The sequence below is a fragment of the Magallana gigas genome, chromosome 5 (assembly GCF_963853765.1).
Source record: "Magallana gigas chromosome 5, xbMagGiga1.1, whole genome shotgun sequence".
In the NCBI taxonomy this organism is placed as follows: Eukaryota; Metazoa; Mollusca; class Bivalvia; order Ostreida; family Ostreidae; genus Magallana; species Magallana gigas.
Window position 1 is genome coordinate 49,439,302 of NC_088857.1, and position 20,035 is coordinate 49,459,336.

General features: G+C 32.5%; 1 protein-coding gene and 1 long non-coding RNA gene across 4 annotated transcripts; one reads left to right on the forward strand and one right to left on the reverse strand.

Annotated features, from left to right (window-relative positions):
• Positions 1-318: 318 nt before the first annotated feature.
• LOC105331020 (uncharacterized) lies at positions 319-2,866 on the reverse strand. The gene is made up of 3 exons (XR_010714397.1): positions 2,707-2,866; positions 2,029-2,128; positions 319-1,296 (listed from the first exon to the last, which is right to left on the reverse strand). It is a non-coding gene; the product is annotated as an uncharacterized lncRNA (long non-coding RNA).
• On the forward strand, positions 2,449-19,780 carry LOC105331000 (nicotinate phosphoribosyltransferase). 3 transcript variants are annotated; one of them, XM_011432995.4, is made up of 15 exons: positions 2,449-2,604; positions 5,202-5,372; positions 5,502-5,712; positions 6,165-6,295; positions 8,221-8,336; positions 9,527-9,611; positions 9,991-10,099; positions 10,188-10,328; positions 10,505-10,589; positions 14,495-14,575; positions 14,827-14,929; positions 15,121-15,206; positions 15,685-15,756; positions 16,524-16,631; positions 16,898-19,780. In XM_011432995.4, exons 1-15 carry the CDS (start codon positions 2,565-2,567, stop codon positions 16,973-16,975), a joined length of 1,617 nt encoding a protein of 538 aa, XP_011431297.1. In that variant the 5' UTR covers positions 2,449-2,564; the 3' UTR covers positions 16,976-19,780. The 3 variants fall into 3 exon arrangements, with proteins under 3 accessions (XP_011431297.1, XP_011431290.1, XP_011431305.1); XM_011432988.3 differs by lacking the exon at positions 2,449-2,604 and adding an exon at positions 2,883-3,042; XM_011433003.4 differs by lacking the exon at positions 2,449-2,604 and adding an exon at positions 3,253-3,742.
• Positions 19,781-20,035: the final 255 nt, after the last annotated feature.

Below are 20,035 nucleotides of genomic sequence, written 5' to 3' on the forward strand. Positions count from 1 at the left end.
TGTGCTTTCATTATGTTATTAGGCAGTTAATTTTTTTTATATCCGAAATTGTTTTTCGTTCTTATCTTCTTCACTCATGTTACTCCGCATGCATTCACTCTATATAATACTATGTAATTTCTCTATAAAAGGGTTATGCCTGACACTTAAATGCATTATCTCTATCAAGTTATGAGTTCATGAGATACTGTGAAGACAATGAAAATACAATCATCTACCAATCAATGATACATGGAGCAAATAGAATGCACCTTCAAAGGGAGATAATTTTAAGTTCCTTTCCTTCAATGTTAAAATATAATTAAGATTATTGAGATGATCAATGCAAATTTTAGTTATTTTTGTTTATTCAATAATTGACATAACCGGTATAAGATTAAAATACATGTATACATATGGCATATGCTACATACAAAGTCAATCATCATACATCACTCTCAAACTGGCAAGCACAGATAAACATATCACTGTAATATATATATAAGTAATGTATCTAACTGAATCCATAGGATCCTTTGTATTTAAGGTTGATTGACTAGACATGATACTTCTGTTGATCTCATAACTAGCTAAAAACAACCACTGCATACGAAATTTTGAATGAACATTCAAATAAACATTATCAAAATTCATTATAATGCCTTTATCATGATGGAATTAGGGTACTGTATACAGGGTTATTTTTGCCCCATGTAATTTTCGCCCTTCTTCACTTTCAAACAGTTTCATCCTGTTTTGATTTCGCCCTGACCCAGTATCTTCAGAAAGATATGATTTGAAACATTAAAATTCGCACCGTCTTAAATTCACCTCCAGACAATAAGGGTGAAAGGAGCGAAAATAAAACAGGGGCGAATATTTCCTTGTATACAGTATATCATGATAGGGATCTAATCATAATATAAAAAATAAAATATGCAAAGGCAAGAAAATCAAGGTGCACAAAGTAATAATACCAATCAACTAAAATATGAAATATATAAAACATTAATGCTTTAATACCAGTATAAAAATAAATCTGACAAAATCTGTCCTTGCAAATAAATTAAAATTGCTGACTTTCATCCCTCTTTCTATAAATAGAAATAACAACACTATAAAAAGAATTTACAGGCTGGGAAATTCCTGTCACCTGACAAACAAGGTAGTATTGACTTTAAGTGTCTTCTCCAGTGGCTCCCAAGCCCAGAAATCACCTTGACCTTTGGACGGCCACACAAATATAGTTCTGGAGGAACATGAAGGATCCAGGGAGAGGAACTCCTCATACTCTATCGTGTACAATTCCATTTCCTGCTTGATTAAAAATAAGAAAACATCAAAATTTAAAAAAAATATATTTACAATCACAGAGGTATTTCCCCCATTTTTTTATTCATGCTGAAACAATGGCCAAAATTGTTATCATCACTGATCTATGACATCCTTAGACCTATGATAAATTTTAAAATTAAGTACCAGTATGTCATACAGCATCTGGTGTGTTTCATTATATGAACAGTTTCCCCCACCTTTTTTCCCCCAAAAGACAATGAAAAATGATATAATTATGCCATAGAGTTTTAACAACAACATATTGCATTCTGTGTTTGACATTTGGTGACTTTTAAGGAAACATCATTTTGGTTAATACACAATTACATCTACCTGTATAACATGGTTTGATCACATGCCGAATGTAATGATCTCCCCATAAAAGCCAAAGAATAATTAATTATTCCTTAAATACATTGCTGAAAACAATCATTTTTTTAAAAAATGGTATACATTTCATAGAACTGGCGAGTAGTTACTGTTATGACTAGTCTAAAGAAATGGGAGAAATAATAATTAACCAGAGTGGGATTCAAACCCAAGCTTTTTCAATCTCTGAATCTCTAGTCAGGTGGTAAACCAAGTGAGCTCGAGCTCTCTGACGCCAGCCATTGAACCAGTCTGACCATCACTCTTGAAAAATAATATTTAACAATTCCTGAAATAGTGGATATATCTTTCATGAAATTAATTGCAAGCTTACATGCAACTTACTTTTAATGCTCTGTAATCCATATAGTTCTGTAAAATTATACAGAACAGTATCAAGAGACAGACGAAGACTCGGAGTATTGTATAATTGATATCCCAATGCCTACAAAACATAAAGTAATATTACAATTTTATAAAGTTATAACCAAATAGAAGTATCTGTATGAATTTAGTATCTATGAATTTCTTCTAACTGCCTTGCTTATAGAGTATTTAAAACTTTTTACAATTCATTGACTTGTGGTGATAGCGGTTTACTGACCCTTTGTGAAATATTTCAATGCATCACTGAGCTTTTTGTTGATATTTGGGTCAATTTTATAAGTAATTGTTCAATAAACAACAAATTAGCATGACTACAAATCAAATCTTTCAATGTTTAAGAACATGCAACAGTAGTTGGCAAATAGCCTAATATTAATAATGCATGTACATATGCATCTTCTACAAGATATACTGCGTGGTAATATTCGGCCAACAGTTACGCGAGAAATGTGGTCATTGAACTTCTTACGTCACAAAGACTTGACTGGATTTAAATGAAAATGTCGAAAATGACTGTGGAAATGTTGCAAACAGGTTAGTATAACGTTTCATGATCTTGAATCATAATTCGTTACATTTCACAGATAACAGCTGTCATCATAAAATTACCACATTATACAGTATAATATAGCATACTCATTTTCCACTTTCAATGCTTGTTTCTGAGCGTGAACTTTTCTTGTGCAGTTTTCACCAAAATTATCTTCTATGTTTGACAATGAACATCTACTCTCATCACAGTCTGCACGAGTGTCAACGTCGGCCATTAAATCTGTAAAAAAAATAAAATGATTGTCGCCCTTTGAAAATTGTATCGGAACACCTCGGGATTTTAAATATCAGGTAAATGGTATAAAACCGACACACACTTTCTTTGGCGGATAGCAACAAAGATGTCAGCAGGCGGAGATACAAATTTCTCTCGAGTGCTCAATAAAGAGCAGAATGGAGTTATTCAAGCTACATTAACAGGTATATTCTTGAGATGGTTAATTAATTGCATAGATTATTGTTACTGAAGATCGAAAGCGAAAGTAGTATGACCAGCATAGTATGAGTAGTGTATGAGAACAGCTGAGTATATTTAAAATAGATTGATTTATTTCTGCATCAGGGATTTTGTTGCAGCCTGAGAGCCAACAATTAAAAAAAAAAAGATCAATATTTTTATGAAAAAGCTTCTTACAAATTCATCTCTGCGACGGTAAATGTGTTGTGTGTATAAAAATGCTTAGGTAAGCAGCTGGTATGGGGAAATATCGGCATTCGAAGTTCTCAGAAAAAAAGAAATAGAAAGTACTGCAAAATATCAATTTGCACAGATGGACAGACCAAATATTATATATTTACTATGGTAGCAATGTTTGTTGCAGTTAAGGAAAAGTTTGTTTAAGGAATATTTTAACTAGAGCTGCCTGAATAACGAGATGTCAGATGAAATTCATGCATTCAACACCTTAGTAGGTCAACACCAGAGGATAAATGACCCAAATGTTTAAGGTCAATTTCACTTTCAAAGTGACTTAACTATCAATGTGTCAACATCGAGTACAGTGTTAAGCCGGTGTGGGTGGTGAGTCAATGGGTTTGTAATATCAGTCAAGGACGAGAAGGGATAATCGTCAAGAACCTGCAGCTGCTGAATTTTTAAGAATGCACCTATATATACTAGGTAAATTTTAATTAAGCAAATTGATTATTCAGTGGTGTATAATCTAATATGAAAGAAAAGTTATGCACAAATGCTATAGTTTTATTTTCTATTGGGATTAGTCAGTAAATTTTGTTGCATTTTTATATCATGTAAATTAAGCTACAATGAAATTTAAACCACAAGTGGATTTGACAATGAATCAGCTTAACTCTGCTTAGCTATTATATTTTGAAAATGTTCATTAAAATAGATTTCAGTTGACAAGTTCAAAAAAAAAAAGCAACAGAAAACTAAGTTAAAAGTTTTGCTACAATGTATTTATGATAGTTGGTCTTATAGATGTATTTCTTAATTAATTTAAAAGTGACTTTATGATTCCTAGAAAATCTACAATAAATAAGAAATAAGACCATGCTCAGGTTATTCTTATTGGAAATCCTTAATTGTATATTTAGATAAAAATTAATCAGGCTTGTAAATGCCTTTTGTGTGCAATGAACTTTTTTCTCTGAAAATCTTACGATGCATACCACCAAGTCTACCAGCAAAATATCTGAGGATACTCTGTTGACAGAGATTTTATTGTTTGAATATATATATATTTACATAATAATATGTCAATTAATCTATGAAGTGAATAATAATGAATTACGCTGCATTAGATTATTTAATAATTTTAATTATCTGATTTAATTTCTTGTTTCAATTAAAAACAGTGGATCATTTTGAAAGTCTGATTTCCTATGGTTTTGAATGATAATTACCGGTATATTAAAAATATTTCCGAAAGTTGGAAATTTAAACAGGCAAAAGAGAAAAGCAAAAAAAAATGTACCAACCACTTCATTGAAATTGATTTGGCTTCTTTATTTATTATTTGATGTGTTCTGACCTTGAGTAAAATATTTTATTTGTTTAAAGGTCAAATTTTTCATATAATTTACAATTTTTTATAAAATTAATATAAACTCAGTGATTTTAATTTTCTCCTTTCAGTACTGAAGGTTCTGTCATTCAGGCCAAGGAGGAAATGATGACCTTAAAGCCTTTAATGCATCTCTCTAAATCCTTAGGCCAAAATAATATTATTGTTTGTTTGGAATATTGCCTTCTTCCTCATTGAAATAGATAAAAATGAAAAAAAAATTTTAAGTGGAGATTTTTATTATTTTTTTTAATTTAATTGATTAAACTTCAAGTTTGAAAAATAAGAAATAAATTCCTTCCCTCACTCCTGAGTCTAGAGACTTCCAGGCAGCAATTCCAAACAATCATTTTTTTTAAGGATGGCCTCATCCATTGGCCACTATGCCTATTCCTATAACCAACATCAACCCAGATATTTTCTTGACCAACTAGATAGTGCAGAATAGAGTCACCCTATGAATCTTATTTTGACCATCACATCTTTGGGCCGCTTGTCTTAAAGACATTTACAATGAAGTCTTTTAAATCAGACTATTTTTATATCTTTCAGATTTGTACCAGATTACTATGGCCTATGCCTACTGGAAAAGTGGAAAGAGGAATGAAACAGCTGTCTTTGATCTGTATTTTAGGAAAAATCCATTTAAAGGAGAGTTCACTGTATTTGCTGGTCTGGAAGAGTGCATTAAATTTGTCAAAAACTTCAAATTCTCAGTCAGTGGTATGGGGTTTATATTACACTTATCATTGCAAATGAAAATTAAAGTTCTTACTTACATGTAAATGATATAGACAAGTAATATTTGTTTTTTCAACACAGTTATATTTATTTTATTGTGTACATTTTTAGATATCAACTACTTAAAAACAGTTTTACCCGAAAATATTGAGGGTGAATTTTTTGATTATCTTCAAAATCTAACAACTGACGAGGTACGACTAATAGCAATAGATGAAGGAATGGTAGTTTTCCCCAAAGTTCCCCTCATCTCCATAGAGGGACCTCTCCCCGTGGTTCAGCTAATGGAGACACCTCTACTGAATCTCGTTAATTATGCCAGGTAAATTACAAATGTGATAGTACATATTCAAAGTACATGGTACTCTACATAAAATTAATGTAAATATGCCATGTTTGCTTGATAGATTTTGATACACTAAGGCCTAAATTATACAGAATGTTTGAAAAATTCCTGAATCGATTTAACTTTAATTCAAGAAATCATCTATAATTGTGTCAGATTTGGAACTTTATTTTGTCACACTGTGACATAGATTTAACACTTTCCTTTGTCACTGGGACTGACACAGATTTATTGATGCTTTCCTTTGTCACTGGGACTGACACATATTTATTGATGCTTTCCTTTGTCACTGGGACTGACACAGATTTATTGATGCTTTCCTTTGTCACTGGGACTGACACAGATTTATTGATGCTTTCCTTTGTCACCCAGTGACACAGATTTTGACACATTCTTTTATCACACCAATTCTTTATTTTCTTTTGCAGTTTAGTGGCCACTAATGGGATGCGGTTCCGGCTAGCGGCTGGGCAGAACAAGACACTCCTGGAGTTTGGCCTCCGTAGAGCTCAGGGTCCAGACGGGGCCCTCTCAGCCTCCAGATACTGCTACATGGGTGGTCAGTCCCATTAATTAACACATTGATTTCTGTTAATATACTGTTTGTTCTTCAGAGAAAAACATTGATTTTCCTTTTGGTGTGTCTGTTTGCTTTAAATTGATTTAGGGTTCACTTAAAAACTCAAGTACATTGACAAATAGGATTATTTAATGAGAGTATTGTGTCCTAGCCAACAAATCTAAAATCAGTAGATTTTTATGGGGATAGATTAATTTCCAAACAGATTTGTAATTGTTATGAAATTATTTAATGTATTTCTCAGCGAATGAATCTTTAAGTCCAAAAAATTTGTTCAATGCCTGTTCTGGCAAGTGATTGTGCACACTTTGAATCTTTGATTAGCATCTTCTCTAGATTGGGTACATTTCTACTGTACTTTAAACATTAAGTATAGACAAATTTCAACATAATAAATTATTTCTTGATCTGAAAAAAAAAAACAATACTAAAACTTGTTTATTTTAAAATTGATGTATCCTACCAATGCTTTCATTTGTATTATATATTCTTATTAGTGGGTCAATTAAACACATAAATCTGTGCCAATTAGGATAGCTGACAATTTCTTTCTTAAAACTTTAAGCTTCTTACGAGTTAATGCTATGTTTTAACTTTCCTTGCACTTTCTTTTGGTTCTTCAAATTGGCCACATTGGTATTAAATGCTTTCATCCTCTTATAGAGTGTGTAAGGTACTTTATTATAAGTCCCATTGACTTCCCTGGCTTTGTGTTATTGACTAAAAATAAATATTGTGTTCCTGTTTAAGACTTTTTATAAATAATTTGACCCCGGTGTCTACCAGTATATCAAATTTCATAAAATTGTTGATTAACATCTGAAGTTTGGACAGAAATTGAACCTATCATATGGTCAATTGTTGGGAAGTTAACTTTGTCACAACTATGATGTTTCTTTATTAAACTTCTCTAATACTGTATACAGGGAAGTGTTCGTCTTCGTTTTATTTTCGTCCCTTTTGTCCTCCTTGTCTTAGGGCAAATTTAAGACTGGGCAAATTTCAGTGTCTTAAATTTATCTCTTTTTAAACACATCTGTGTCTGGGCATATTCAAGACTGCTGAATCCTTGTTTTTATTTATGGTATATAACTTTTATTTTCAGGGTTTTTTGTATGTACATGTGTATATATGTAAATATTCATCCTTTGAGTTATAATTATATGTTTTGCATTGTTGTATAGTTGTATGTTCTGAAATAATCCTCTTGTGAGGGAAATTAAGTATGAATGAATGAAAGGACCCTTCCATTATCTTGTTCATGAGGTTAATGATTGGTGCTAATTATTAATTATGACCATCATCATCATTCAAACATGACCATGCATATACATACAAGTTTACTGGTATTTGAGATGCAAAGAGTTCATAAATGAATTTTGTTTAAATATATTTAATACGGTAATTCATAATCAGATTATATTAGACAATTCAAGTGACTTCATGATAAAAATAATTATGCTGATGGAGTATCTATCCATGAATATGGTCTACTTTAAGTGCTGAATAATATGAAACAGAGGATGAAAGGAGGAAGTTTACCAGACAGGATGGAATCTGATTACCGTAGTAGTGTAAACACCAAATACCGGTATATCAATATGTTAAACTTCCTGGATTTTTTAAGGCTGTCCAAAGTTGATTTTACATTTAATGTGGCTTGTAATGTGCCCAAAATCATTGTATTTCTTTTTTAGTTCCAAAAAGTAAATCCAAACTTGAAAGATTACCAGTAATAATGAAAACAGGGTTTGTTTATTTGTTTCAGAATAACTTTACATTTTTTTCCTAAGCCTTATATGTTCATAGGCTACATCAAACATAAAATTTACTTTGAACAGCCATAGGGGATGTCATTGTGTCTGTTACTGTTAATTGAGCTGATATATATGTTATATTTGTAGGTTTTGACGGAACAAGCAATGTGCTGGCTGGGAAGCTGTACAACATTCCAGTGAGGGGTACTCATGCCCACGCCTTTGTCACCTCGTACTCCAGTTTGTCAGATGTTCAGGAGAAGGTGAAAACATTACCCGGCCTGATTTAAATCTGTAACATTATGTTGTAATGAAATCGGATCCCTAATCGAGTGACAATAATACAAGACTAGTATGGTACTTTAATAAAGTCTATGTAAGGTGGAATTATAGTAACTGTTATATAGAAGCTTCCAACTCCACTTAATATTAGATCACCTGAGAGGAATTCTCAGCTGAGCTTTGTTGTTTTGGTATTTGTGTCTGCATTTTCATTAACTTAACTCATTTTCATTTTTTTTTCTTCTAAACCAATCCAAACTTGACATAATGAGTTCCCAGGTTATAAAGGGCTTTCAAATTGATCAATTGAAAGATCATGCCATCCTCTTGGAGACAACATTTTAGATATGACATCATACTTGCCAACCTCCAACATGTGAAAATCTGGTCATGACCAGATTTGGAAAGTAAAAAATCTGTCCAAAATGATCTGACTAAACATTCAAAGTCATGTATAAAATGCTTTTTAATAAACAAAAGTCTTCTAAGTCACTTACAACTTTCATTCCATCATTTACAGAGTTCGAAAGCAAGGTTAATGTAGCAGAAACTCTTTTTGTATTTTTTTTTAGCTGAACACAACCTTCCATTTTCTGTGTCGGATCACTTTTAAATTACAAAATTCAAAATCAGCAACTGTACCGGTAGTTAAAATACTTCTTTGCACTGAAATATTACACATAAGTTTTAACGCATAAGTTTTAACACATATTTTTATTGTATATACCTATGAAATGCATGGTAAGTATGTCGTGAATGTCATTACGCGCTATGACCAGATTTTTTACTTTCCAAATCTGGTCATGACCAGATTTTCACATGTTGGAGGTTGGCAAGTATGGAGACGTGAACAACCAAACTTTGAGTAAAGATTGACTTCTGATAGTACAAATGGTTAACATGATTTGTTTAGTTAGGCGATACTTCTGGTCGTCACAGAAGGTACTTCAAAAATTGATTTTTTTTCATTCTCGTTGTTTTACATGGAAATAACATCTGGTTATATCATTCACAATAATTTTCATAGCCAGTATTTTTTCTTTGTGAGAGATGCAATGTCTTACAGTTTAATTGACACATGTATATCAAAACGGAAGACCTTTTTGTTGCTTTTGCAACAAAAGTCTAGTTATTCTTGTAGTTGTACATGTATTTTCTTTTGATTATACAGGAATTGTTAAACAAAAAAACAGGCCAGGCAGAAAAATTTACCCCTGTATGTATAAAATGGCAGAAGAAGTTAGCACCTGTGTTAGGTAAAAAAAGTTCTTATTTTATGTAAAATTTATACTGTGTTATCTTAGTACCGGAAATTCTTTTTTGTATGATGTTTGCTTTATATTTTTTGCATGTTATTACTAGCTATATTTGTGAGGTTATTTATTTCATTCATGCAAAGTGAAAGACTCAACTAAATTAATTCAACTCAAGCCATATTTGACATTTAATCAGCTGTAGAGGGAAAGGGGCTTTAATCATGAATCAAAATTAATAGCCTAATACTTACAGATAAACATTTATGTCTTAGGTATGTCAGTGTATGTTTTAGATTCAAAGTTAGATTTTCAGTTAACAACTTGGCCTCAATGGCCTGTTGGTTTCTTATCTTGTTCCACTTTTTTCTTGTAAATTTAGATTTTCTTGCTGACCAAGCATCAGAAGGGGAGCTAGCCGCTTTCATGTCTTACGCCCTCGCCTTCCCTAATGGTTTCCTAGCTTTGATTGACACTTATGATGTCATCAGGTACATCCTTTTACGTTAATTTACTTTGTCTGATAAAACGTAAATATTCATTGTTGATAGATGTTAAGGTATCTCCTATTTATTTAAGGTCTGGCCTGCCAAACTTCTGTACTGTTGCTATGGCTCTGAGTGACTTTGGGTATGAACCCCGAGGAATTCGACTGGACAGTGGTGATTTGGCATACTTATCAACGGTTGTCAGGGAGAAATTTAGGAAGATAGCAGACAAGTACGAGTTTGTATACAATGCATGTATCACTGTGAATAACAAAAATGTATAACACTGCTCTTATTGCTTCATTAATTAGTTAATTAACCAGTGTGTAAATTGAGTGATTTGTATGTATGTTAATTGTAGACTACATTAATATATACACATGCATTAAATTTCTTGATTTCCTGCAGATTTGAAGTGCCTTGGTTTTCTGAATTGACCATAGTGGCCAGTAACGATATTAATGAGGACACTATTCATTCCTTAAATCAACAGGTAACATTGAGACATTAGTACAAACATTAATATCAACAACTGAATTATATAATTAATACAAGTACCTACAGTTCAAATAGTATTGCTGTGTAGAATTCCGGCACTTGTCGGTCTACCTTTATATGCTTAAGGTATCAGATAGACTACCGTAGATTTTATCTCAATGACAGACAATACAGAAAACTGAAGACTCTCTGCGCCTGGTTGCTGTGCATTGTATGGCTATCTGGTCCTTTACTTTTATACCATTAAATAATAATTGTAGAAACTTTTCTAAATACTGTGAGTTGTATAGTTTGGAAGGCTTTGATATCTATAACTGGCTGCACACGCTTAAAAATTAGAGCATTTAAAATGAACAAGTAATTTTTACATGATAAATTCAAGTCCTTTGAGTGAATAACATGTATTCTGTACAATCAGCTACATCAGCCTTATTGCACAGCTTTATTTCAAAGGCTCTACAGTAAAAACCTGCATTGTCTGTTGTAACCAAAATTAAGCCATTACTTATACATTCATCCTGCCAAAACCTTGACTTACATTTATGTACATATTAGTAGTATGTATCCACAGCATTAAAAATAACAGCAGTGAGTGACACCATACATCAGTGTCAACATTTTTCAGCATTATCAAAAACACAAATGACTAACATCGGTACTCCAACAGCAATCTCAACATTAAACAGCATCAATATAAACACAAATGACAATAACACCATTGACTCAAACAGCAATAACAACATTAAACAACATCAACCTAAATGGCAATATCAAGAGCAGCATCAACAAAAACACCAACAACATTAAATAACACTCATACCAGTATATTTGCATATCCATTGTGCTTTCCCACTGTAAGTCCTTACGGTGGAACTGCAATATTTTTCTATAATCGCAATTGCTCTGTCTGTATACTATGACGTCATAAAGGTGTGACGTCATATACTTTTCTATGACGTTAAAGATTTAAACCACTATACGATACATTATGTGTTTTTCTCCAACTCCATATAATTTATGTATTTGATTAAAACATGTCTTATGATAACATTTTAAAGGAATTACTAATATAACTTATCATTGATTCTGTTAACAAATTTGTGTATATTAAAAAGATACATTACTGTCTGAATGTTTATTTTTTATGGAATAGCTAAATGTCAAGGTCTAGGCTAATACAGGGTATTTGCAAGTGGTAAAATGCAAATATAAGTAATAAACAACGATTATTTAGTGAACATGGCATTATGAATAGCAACTGCTCTGCTGGCATATTTTCCATGATGCGCTAGCGCGCATCATGGAATATGCCAACAGAGCAATTGCTATTCATAACGCCATGTTCACTAAATAACGTTGTTTATTTCTTAAATGAACAGCAGCATAACCAAACACCAACATCCATTCCATTTACAACAGCAGCATAAACAAACACCAAAAATAATAGTAAACAACACCCATTTCATTAACAACAGCAGCATCAACATAAACACCAATAACAATTAACAAAACATATACCGATATTAACAGCAACATAAACATAAGCACCAATAACAGTAAACATCATCCATATTAATGTCAAAAGCAGTATCAACATTAGAAACAATAACAATAAACAACACAATATCAATATCAATAGCAGCATCAACATAAACACTGCAATAACAATAAACAACATCCATACCAATATCAATAACAGCATCAACATAAACACAATAACAATAAACAATAAACAACACGATACCAATATCAATAGAAGCATCACATGCATGCCAACTATCCCGATTTTTGCGGGATTCTCCCGATTTCACGTCAAAAATACAAATCCCGATATCCCGATCGGGATTGTCAAAATGTTGATGCCATCAACATAAACACAATAACAATAAACAACATCCATACCAATATCAATAGCAGCATCAACATAAACACAATAACAATAAACGACATCCATACCAATATCAACTATAAACATTACAATAAACAACATTCATACCAATATTAACAGTAAACATAAGCACCAGTAATGATAAATAAGCAATACCCATACCAATATCAATAGTTAACATAACAATAAATAAACAACATCCAAACCAATATCAACATTTAACAGCATCAACATAAACATTTAAAGTGTCCAAGTAGCGTAGTGGACAATGCACTCGCTTCTTAACGCTGCCACCAGAGTTTGATCCCCGTGATCGACAGTGGCTGTATGTGATAGGGTATGGCAGTTGCCCACTTGGACATGTGGGTTCTCTCCGGGTACTCCGGCTTCTTCCCACATCAATGACCGACTCGCGCTAACATCAGTGCCAACGAGAGATATTAATATAAGTTGTAGAACTTGCTTATCAATCGTTGTAAAATAAATAAAGTTCAGTTTTTATCAGCATAAACACCAGTAGCAATGAAATTAACAACTCTACCCACAGCTAAATCATATTGAATAACCAACATGCTTAAAGTTGTATTGAAAAAATATCAGAAAATTTGTTAAGAGAGATTGATACATATTCTGCAATCAATGAAGGAAAACAATTAATGCCATTTTAAATGAATATTAAATGGTAATTGCTCTTAGATGTTTTGTAAAAAAATCAATCTGAGATTGTTCTTTAAATACATGTTCAAATTTTTATACCCCCGCTCCGAAGGAGAGGGGGGTATACTGTTTTACCCCTGTGTGTCCGTCTGTCTGCCCGTCTGTCTGTCCGTCTGTCTGTCTGTCCGTCCTAGCAAAAATTTCTGTCGCATTTATCTCAGCAACTATTTATCACAGATGCTTGAAATTTTTACGGTGTTTGTCAAGGCATGCTATATCGTGGGATGTATTTTTGTACCAATCGGACGTCAACTTCCTGTTAAATGAGTACTTTGGTTTTTTTTAGCCAAAATTTTCAAACAAATTTCTGTCAAAGATTCCTCAGCAACTATTTATCGCAGATGCTTGAAATTTTAACACACTATTTGTTTTGGCATGCCATATTATGGGATATATTTTTGTATCAATTGGATGTCAACTTCCTGTTAAATAATGATTTTGTTTATTTTTTGCCAAAATTTTCAAACAAATTTTCGTCAAAGAATTCTCAGCAGCTATTTATTGCAGATGCTTGAAATTTTTACACAGTATTTGTATTGGTATGCCATATCGTGGGATATATTTTTGTACCAATCAGACGTCAACTTCCTGTTAAATGATGACTTTGGTTTTTTTTAGCCAAAATTTTCAAACAAATTTCCGTCAAAGATTTCTCAGCAACTATTTATCACAGATGCTTGAAATTTTAACACACTATTTGTTTTGGCATGCCATATTATGGGATATATTTTTGTATCAATCGGATGTCAACTTCCTGTTAAATAATGACTTTGTTTATTTTTAGCCAAAATTTTCAAACAAATTTTTGTCAAAGAATTCTCAGCAGCTATTTATCGCAGATGCTTGAAATTTTTACACAGTATTTGTTAAGGCATGCCATATCGTGAGGATATATTTTTGTACCAATTGGACGTCAACTTCCTGTTAAATGAGTACTTTGTTTATTTTTAGCCAAAATTTTCAAACAAATTTTTGTCAAAGATTTCTCAGCAGCTATTTATCGCAGATGCTTGAAATTCTAACACACTGTTTGTTTAGGCATGCCATATTGTGGGATATATTTCTGTACCAATCGGAAGCCAGCTTTCTGTTAAATGTCGACTTTGCTTATTTTGCATATTCACATCAGAGCGGGGGTATCACTAGTGAGCATTGGCTCACAGATATCTTGTTTTTATAGTTTTAGAGAAAATACTTTTATGTAATTGTACTATTGAAGCCAAATTAAGCCCAAATCATGTATATTGTCCACAAGATTTTCGTACCTTTAAATTAGTTCTGATTGGTTTTATTAGGGTCATGAAATAGACAGCTTTGGAGTTGGAACTCATCTAGTCACTTGTCAGAAGCAGCCAGCTTTGGGCGGCGTATACAAGGTAAGAAAGTAATCACAATATTGTACTCTAATCATGGCCATGTTTGACTATATTGTCCTTTGGACTTTAGTTGTGATATGTCTACAAAATTTTTGTTCAAATGTTAACTAATAATATTACGCACATAAGGAAAGAAAAAAAAAGTGTACCTTATGAATTGCAATTTTGCAATATCTTAACAGGATAAATAAATCATTGTACAATGGATATAAGGAACTTTTGACTTTCATGATTTCTTTCATTATCTTCAGCTGGTGGAGATCAACCGGACACCGCGGATAAAGCTGAGTGAAGATGTGGAGAAGGTGACCATTCCAGGGCGGAAGCAGGCCTACCGCTTGTTTGGAGCGGACGGTCAGTGACCCACTTCTTTGTGAATGGGCAATGTGTCTTCTGTGTGTAACTTGTTTGCCATATTTGCACCAGGAATGGGAACTTCAGCTTTTATTGTTACAGATAATAAATTTCCAGCTGTATGCCATCACAGTACAAAACATTTTGAATTATTTTAATCAAGAAATGAAACCCTCGTTGTTTATTTTCAGGTAATGCTCTGGTGGACCTGATGATGCAGCCGTCTGAGGAGCCTCCTAAACCCGGACAGAGAGTTCTGTGTAGACACCCATTCCAGGTCTGAGTTATTAATTGTTTAACTAATCTTTAATTAATACATCTAGGGACAGGGGCTAGGTATTCCTTACATCAGGACAGCTTTTAATAGAGCTTTTATACAGGAACCTTTCACATTTACTTACGTGATATATGCATGTAATATTTTGGCTGAATTGTACATGATGTACCATTTCTGATCTCAGTGAATTTCCAAAATGGAAATAACTTGTATTCAAAATTGTTCGTATGTGCTGAGAAAACTGAAGTTGTCAATGCTTATGGTATATTGCAGTCTTCATCTTGATTTTCAATCCAGTGCCATCTTAATTGTCTTATGGGTATTCCATTTGAGACCCAGTCAGATTAAATGTTTTAACAGGTTCAAAGCCTCATTTGATAAAGTTAAGTTGATATAAAAAACGCCCAGTGAAATAAGTCTTGATATTTGTCTGTTTTACCTGCAGCAGAGTGTATCTGTGTTTAATGTTACTTTACAGGAATCTAGAAGGGCCTATGTGATACCTGCTAAAGTAGAGCTACTCCATAAATGTTACTGGGACATGGGCAAGGTAATTTTCAATGTAGAGAAATGCAGTAATTACTTTTACAAAGTGAAGAATTGAATATAGATGCGGAACAGCTGTGACTATTCTGACTTTTCTTTGGAAGTCAGAAATTCTACTACAAATATGAGAATTAAAAATATAGTGTTTTATTTTCAATAATGTTTCTAAGTAAAAAATACCTGTCTCTCTTATTGATACGAGGCCTATGAAATCCTGCTAACTGAAAATATGTTTTACAATGTTTACCCCGGTACATGTATATCAAAATCATTTAGTTACCCATCTACAGCTACTTATAACTTTAGGTGGGATAGGGAAACATTTTGTGATTACATGAATGGTCTTATTTATGCTGTTGCAGAAAACAGTGATCTTTTCAATAAAATGTAATGATTTTTTCTACCAAACCACCAGTATTGTAACTACATGCATATCAAAATTAAAGGTAATGAAATGTTCAAATTTTGATATAGAATGAACGCTACATTTTTGTTCATTGTGGCCAGTGTTGGCAAAGTGTTTAACAGACACCTTTAGTTAGCTCACCTAATCTGATTATTGTAGTAGTGAGTGTTTCTTGTAAAATTATTGTCAGCCATTTATCATCATATTCATATTGTTACCTTTCTCACTTTAAATCTCCTGTTTAATACCGCAGTGTAAGATTCATGGAACAAAACTAGACCTAAGGAAACTTTTCCAGTAAATTTGGTCAAAAATGCTATTATATGAATGAGATATGAAGTAATTTCATATTTTTTGGTGATTAGGTGGTACAACCATTGCTTTCACTGTGTGACCTTAGAACCAAGGCCCTCAACTCTCTAAAAACCATTAGAATTGACCACAAGAGGGTGCTTAACCCAACACCATACAAGGTATTAAATGTATTGAAACAGTTCAAATATTTTAGTCAGAAACTGTGTGTATATTTACAGAAGCATTTTCATTATCTTATAATTTAATCAGTAGAATTGCAATAGAGTAAGGAGAATGTCATACATTCTTTGTGCTGAAATGATATTTGTAGATGATTATATCTTGATGACAGTTTAATATCAGATGTTATAATTGTACCAAAAAAATTATACTGTTTAAGAAGTGTCTTTATTCTTAACCAGACTTTTTGTTGTTGTAATTGTAGGTTTCAGTTAGCAGTCAATTATACACCTTTATGCATGAACTGTGGCTACAGAATGCCCCAATAGGAGAGCTGTCCTAGACTTTTACCTCCTGACCTTAAGGTCAATCCTACTAATTATCCAATCAGGATTAAGATAACAAGACCAGCAATACAGCCATTTAGTGACAAACCACTGAATTGTGGGGATAGTTTTTATTGTGTATACCGTAGGACGTCTTTCCTCCCGACTTGATGGATAATCTGCTGACTCTACAGACCTTGTTTTGTGTGCAATATTTGTAGTAATATTTTGTTCAAAATATATTTGGATTACTTTAATTTCTTGTCAGGACTATGGATATTACCATCATGTTATATTTTATGACAACAGTCAGGTTTTATGATTTTATAGAATTTTATATTTTTAGTTCACTTGAAAACAATCAGTTTTACATACTGTATTATTTTCTGTTACCAATGACAGTTCACAGTGTGAGTTATATAGATGAAGTGCTGTTTAATTGAAAGATCTAGTGATCTTAATTTATTTGCAGTTTTAAATTATTACCTATGAGGTCATGCCCTTATGTATGTTTGTGTCTACAAGTAAAATGGTAGAATATGCAAAAGCAAACTTGGACCTCTTTTAGAACTTTAAGGTACATGTACTTTATTTGGTCACTGTATTTAAAGAAACATTCCTTCTCTTTTAAAAAGGTGAAAGCCAAGTGTTACAAAGCTTTGTAATCAGAAACACTAAACAGATTTTTGATGTAGGTATTCCAGTGTTAATGTATGAGACTGCTTTGACCAAGATGTTTTTTGTCACCAATAGTCTCTGCATATCTACGTCCATATTTTATGAACACACCAAAATATGTATCAATTTTTATCTAACCTAGTTTCTGATGTGTAAATATTTGCACCCTTTGAGTTTCACAAATACATGCGAGTTGGTCTGGATTACAATCACTTTAGTACACAATATTTTCATATTTTTCTTTGTTATATAGATTTATTTTTAGAGAGCATTTAATAGTACATGTATTCAGCAAAAAGCATTTCATTTTCTTAACATGTGATATTTACTTCATCTTTGTAAGCGAAGGTTCATTCTGCTCCCATAGCCTTGACAAATTCATTGAGGTAATACATGCATATGGATTCTGTGACTCCTAGGCTCCAACCAATGGTACGAAGACTAAATACAACACTTGTACTGTGCCCTAAGTTTGAAATGGGATACCTGTAGAACCATGCATCAATTGACCCAGAAATTTACAGCGAAATCTGATTGCGACTGATTCTTTTCTTTTGAATTTCTTGTATGAATAAGATATTCATGAAATGAAAACATTGAGTGATTGTCACCTTTATTTGAGCTGTAAGGGGTATTACTGTCAGAATTCATTATCATCTATTGCTTCACAGTGGTTTTCTCCCAGGGCCTTAGACTATGAAATATAAGTATACTAAGTTAAAAATTTAATTTGATTTTTTTTGTTCAAATGAATCTTTAATAATGGTCAAACTTCAGCCCTTATTTTAATTTAACCATAACAAACCTGCAACAGTAATTGCACTTGAGTATTAAAACCATATCATAAGTTATATTTATTTTAAAATTTGACTTTAAGTCCATTTATTATTGATGGTGTTGGGGCCTTGATATTTAATGGGGATGGGAGTGAACTGAACTCTTTGCTTGGAATGATTTAGTGTTCACTTTAATTCCAGATCTTATGTGACATTGTATGTATGGCGAGTACTACATTGTGTAGGGGTTGATCAAACGCTTCTCTTTCATCACTCACAATGTTCCAGAAAGAGAAATATCTCAAGATTCACTTTGCTGTTACTGTGTATTGTTCCTCTTGATGAAAAAGTTAACCTTTTTCTAGGTGTTTGTCATTATCTGTTGAGAGTTTGGATTTTGTGTCTGCACATTGCAAGGTAGATGCTGATTGATTCTAAGGTTACAGACATTGACATGACTCAATGAACAAACTCCTTCCAGGGAGCTGAGGTATTGGGAAAGGGGAGTCCAGTTTGTGGACTTATGTGTGATGTTGTTCCCTGTGATCTTGGAAGGAATCAGTTTTTGGACACTTGCTTCCAACAAATTGATGTATTTCTCTTGTATTTGCTGAAACCTTTAAAACTGGAGTTTGTTTTAATAGATTAGATGTTACAGATATTGGGAGTACTTTTAAGATGTGATATTTTATTATTCTGTAATGGTACGTTTAGCTGATCCATTTTGTAACCCCCATTAAAACAAAAAAAGAATATGTTTTATACCAATATACATGTGTAGTAAAATACTAATTTTATTTGTCAAAAGGTTCATACTTTGTTTTCCAAGGGAAAAGGCTAAGTTATTTTTTTCAATAAAAATAAATTAAAATGAATAGGCCAGCCAGTGAATATAGATAACAACTGAATTAAAATATGCTTTATGTTGCTTTTAAATTAATCAATTCAAGATACCTTGCTGAAAAAGTTTTAACAATGTTGTTTTATAATATTTGCAACTTTGTCTCTTGTGATATACCTGTATGTCATTATTTGTAGTGTAAGTGTCCTTGATCCATGTACACATTGTTGTCTGATATCTAAAACCTTTAGTCATCTAGAAACCAAACCCACCAATATAAAGTATTTGAATCTGCTAACCACAGTTGTTTTTACCTTAATATTTGTAAAATGTGTATAGATAACTTGATTTAATGTCTGTATGTTCAGTGAATTTATACTTATTTGTAGAAGGACGATGTGCTGGTTTTAATTAGACTGAATCTTATATTTTGTTTGTTGATGAAAAGTGTGCTGTTTAATGACTTGTTATTAGTGGTTTGATATTCAATGTTTGTTTAAAGCAATAAAAACAATTTTATTTGACAATTTTGATTGATTCTCAACGATAAAAATTGCAATGATTTTATCTGACTTGAGCTTAAAGCTAAAGTGAGATAAAGTTTTACATAGGAATACTGTAAACATATTATCTTTGGCGTGTACGATATTTGGCGGAAATTTGTTTAGGAACAAGTTGGCGTAGATTTGAATAAGCGTATTCCTGAATGTAACTATTCTTATACATGTATGCATGGCATTTAGCGATGTACTTGATTTAGCGACAAAAAACCACCAAAAATG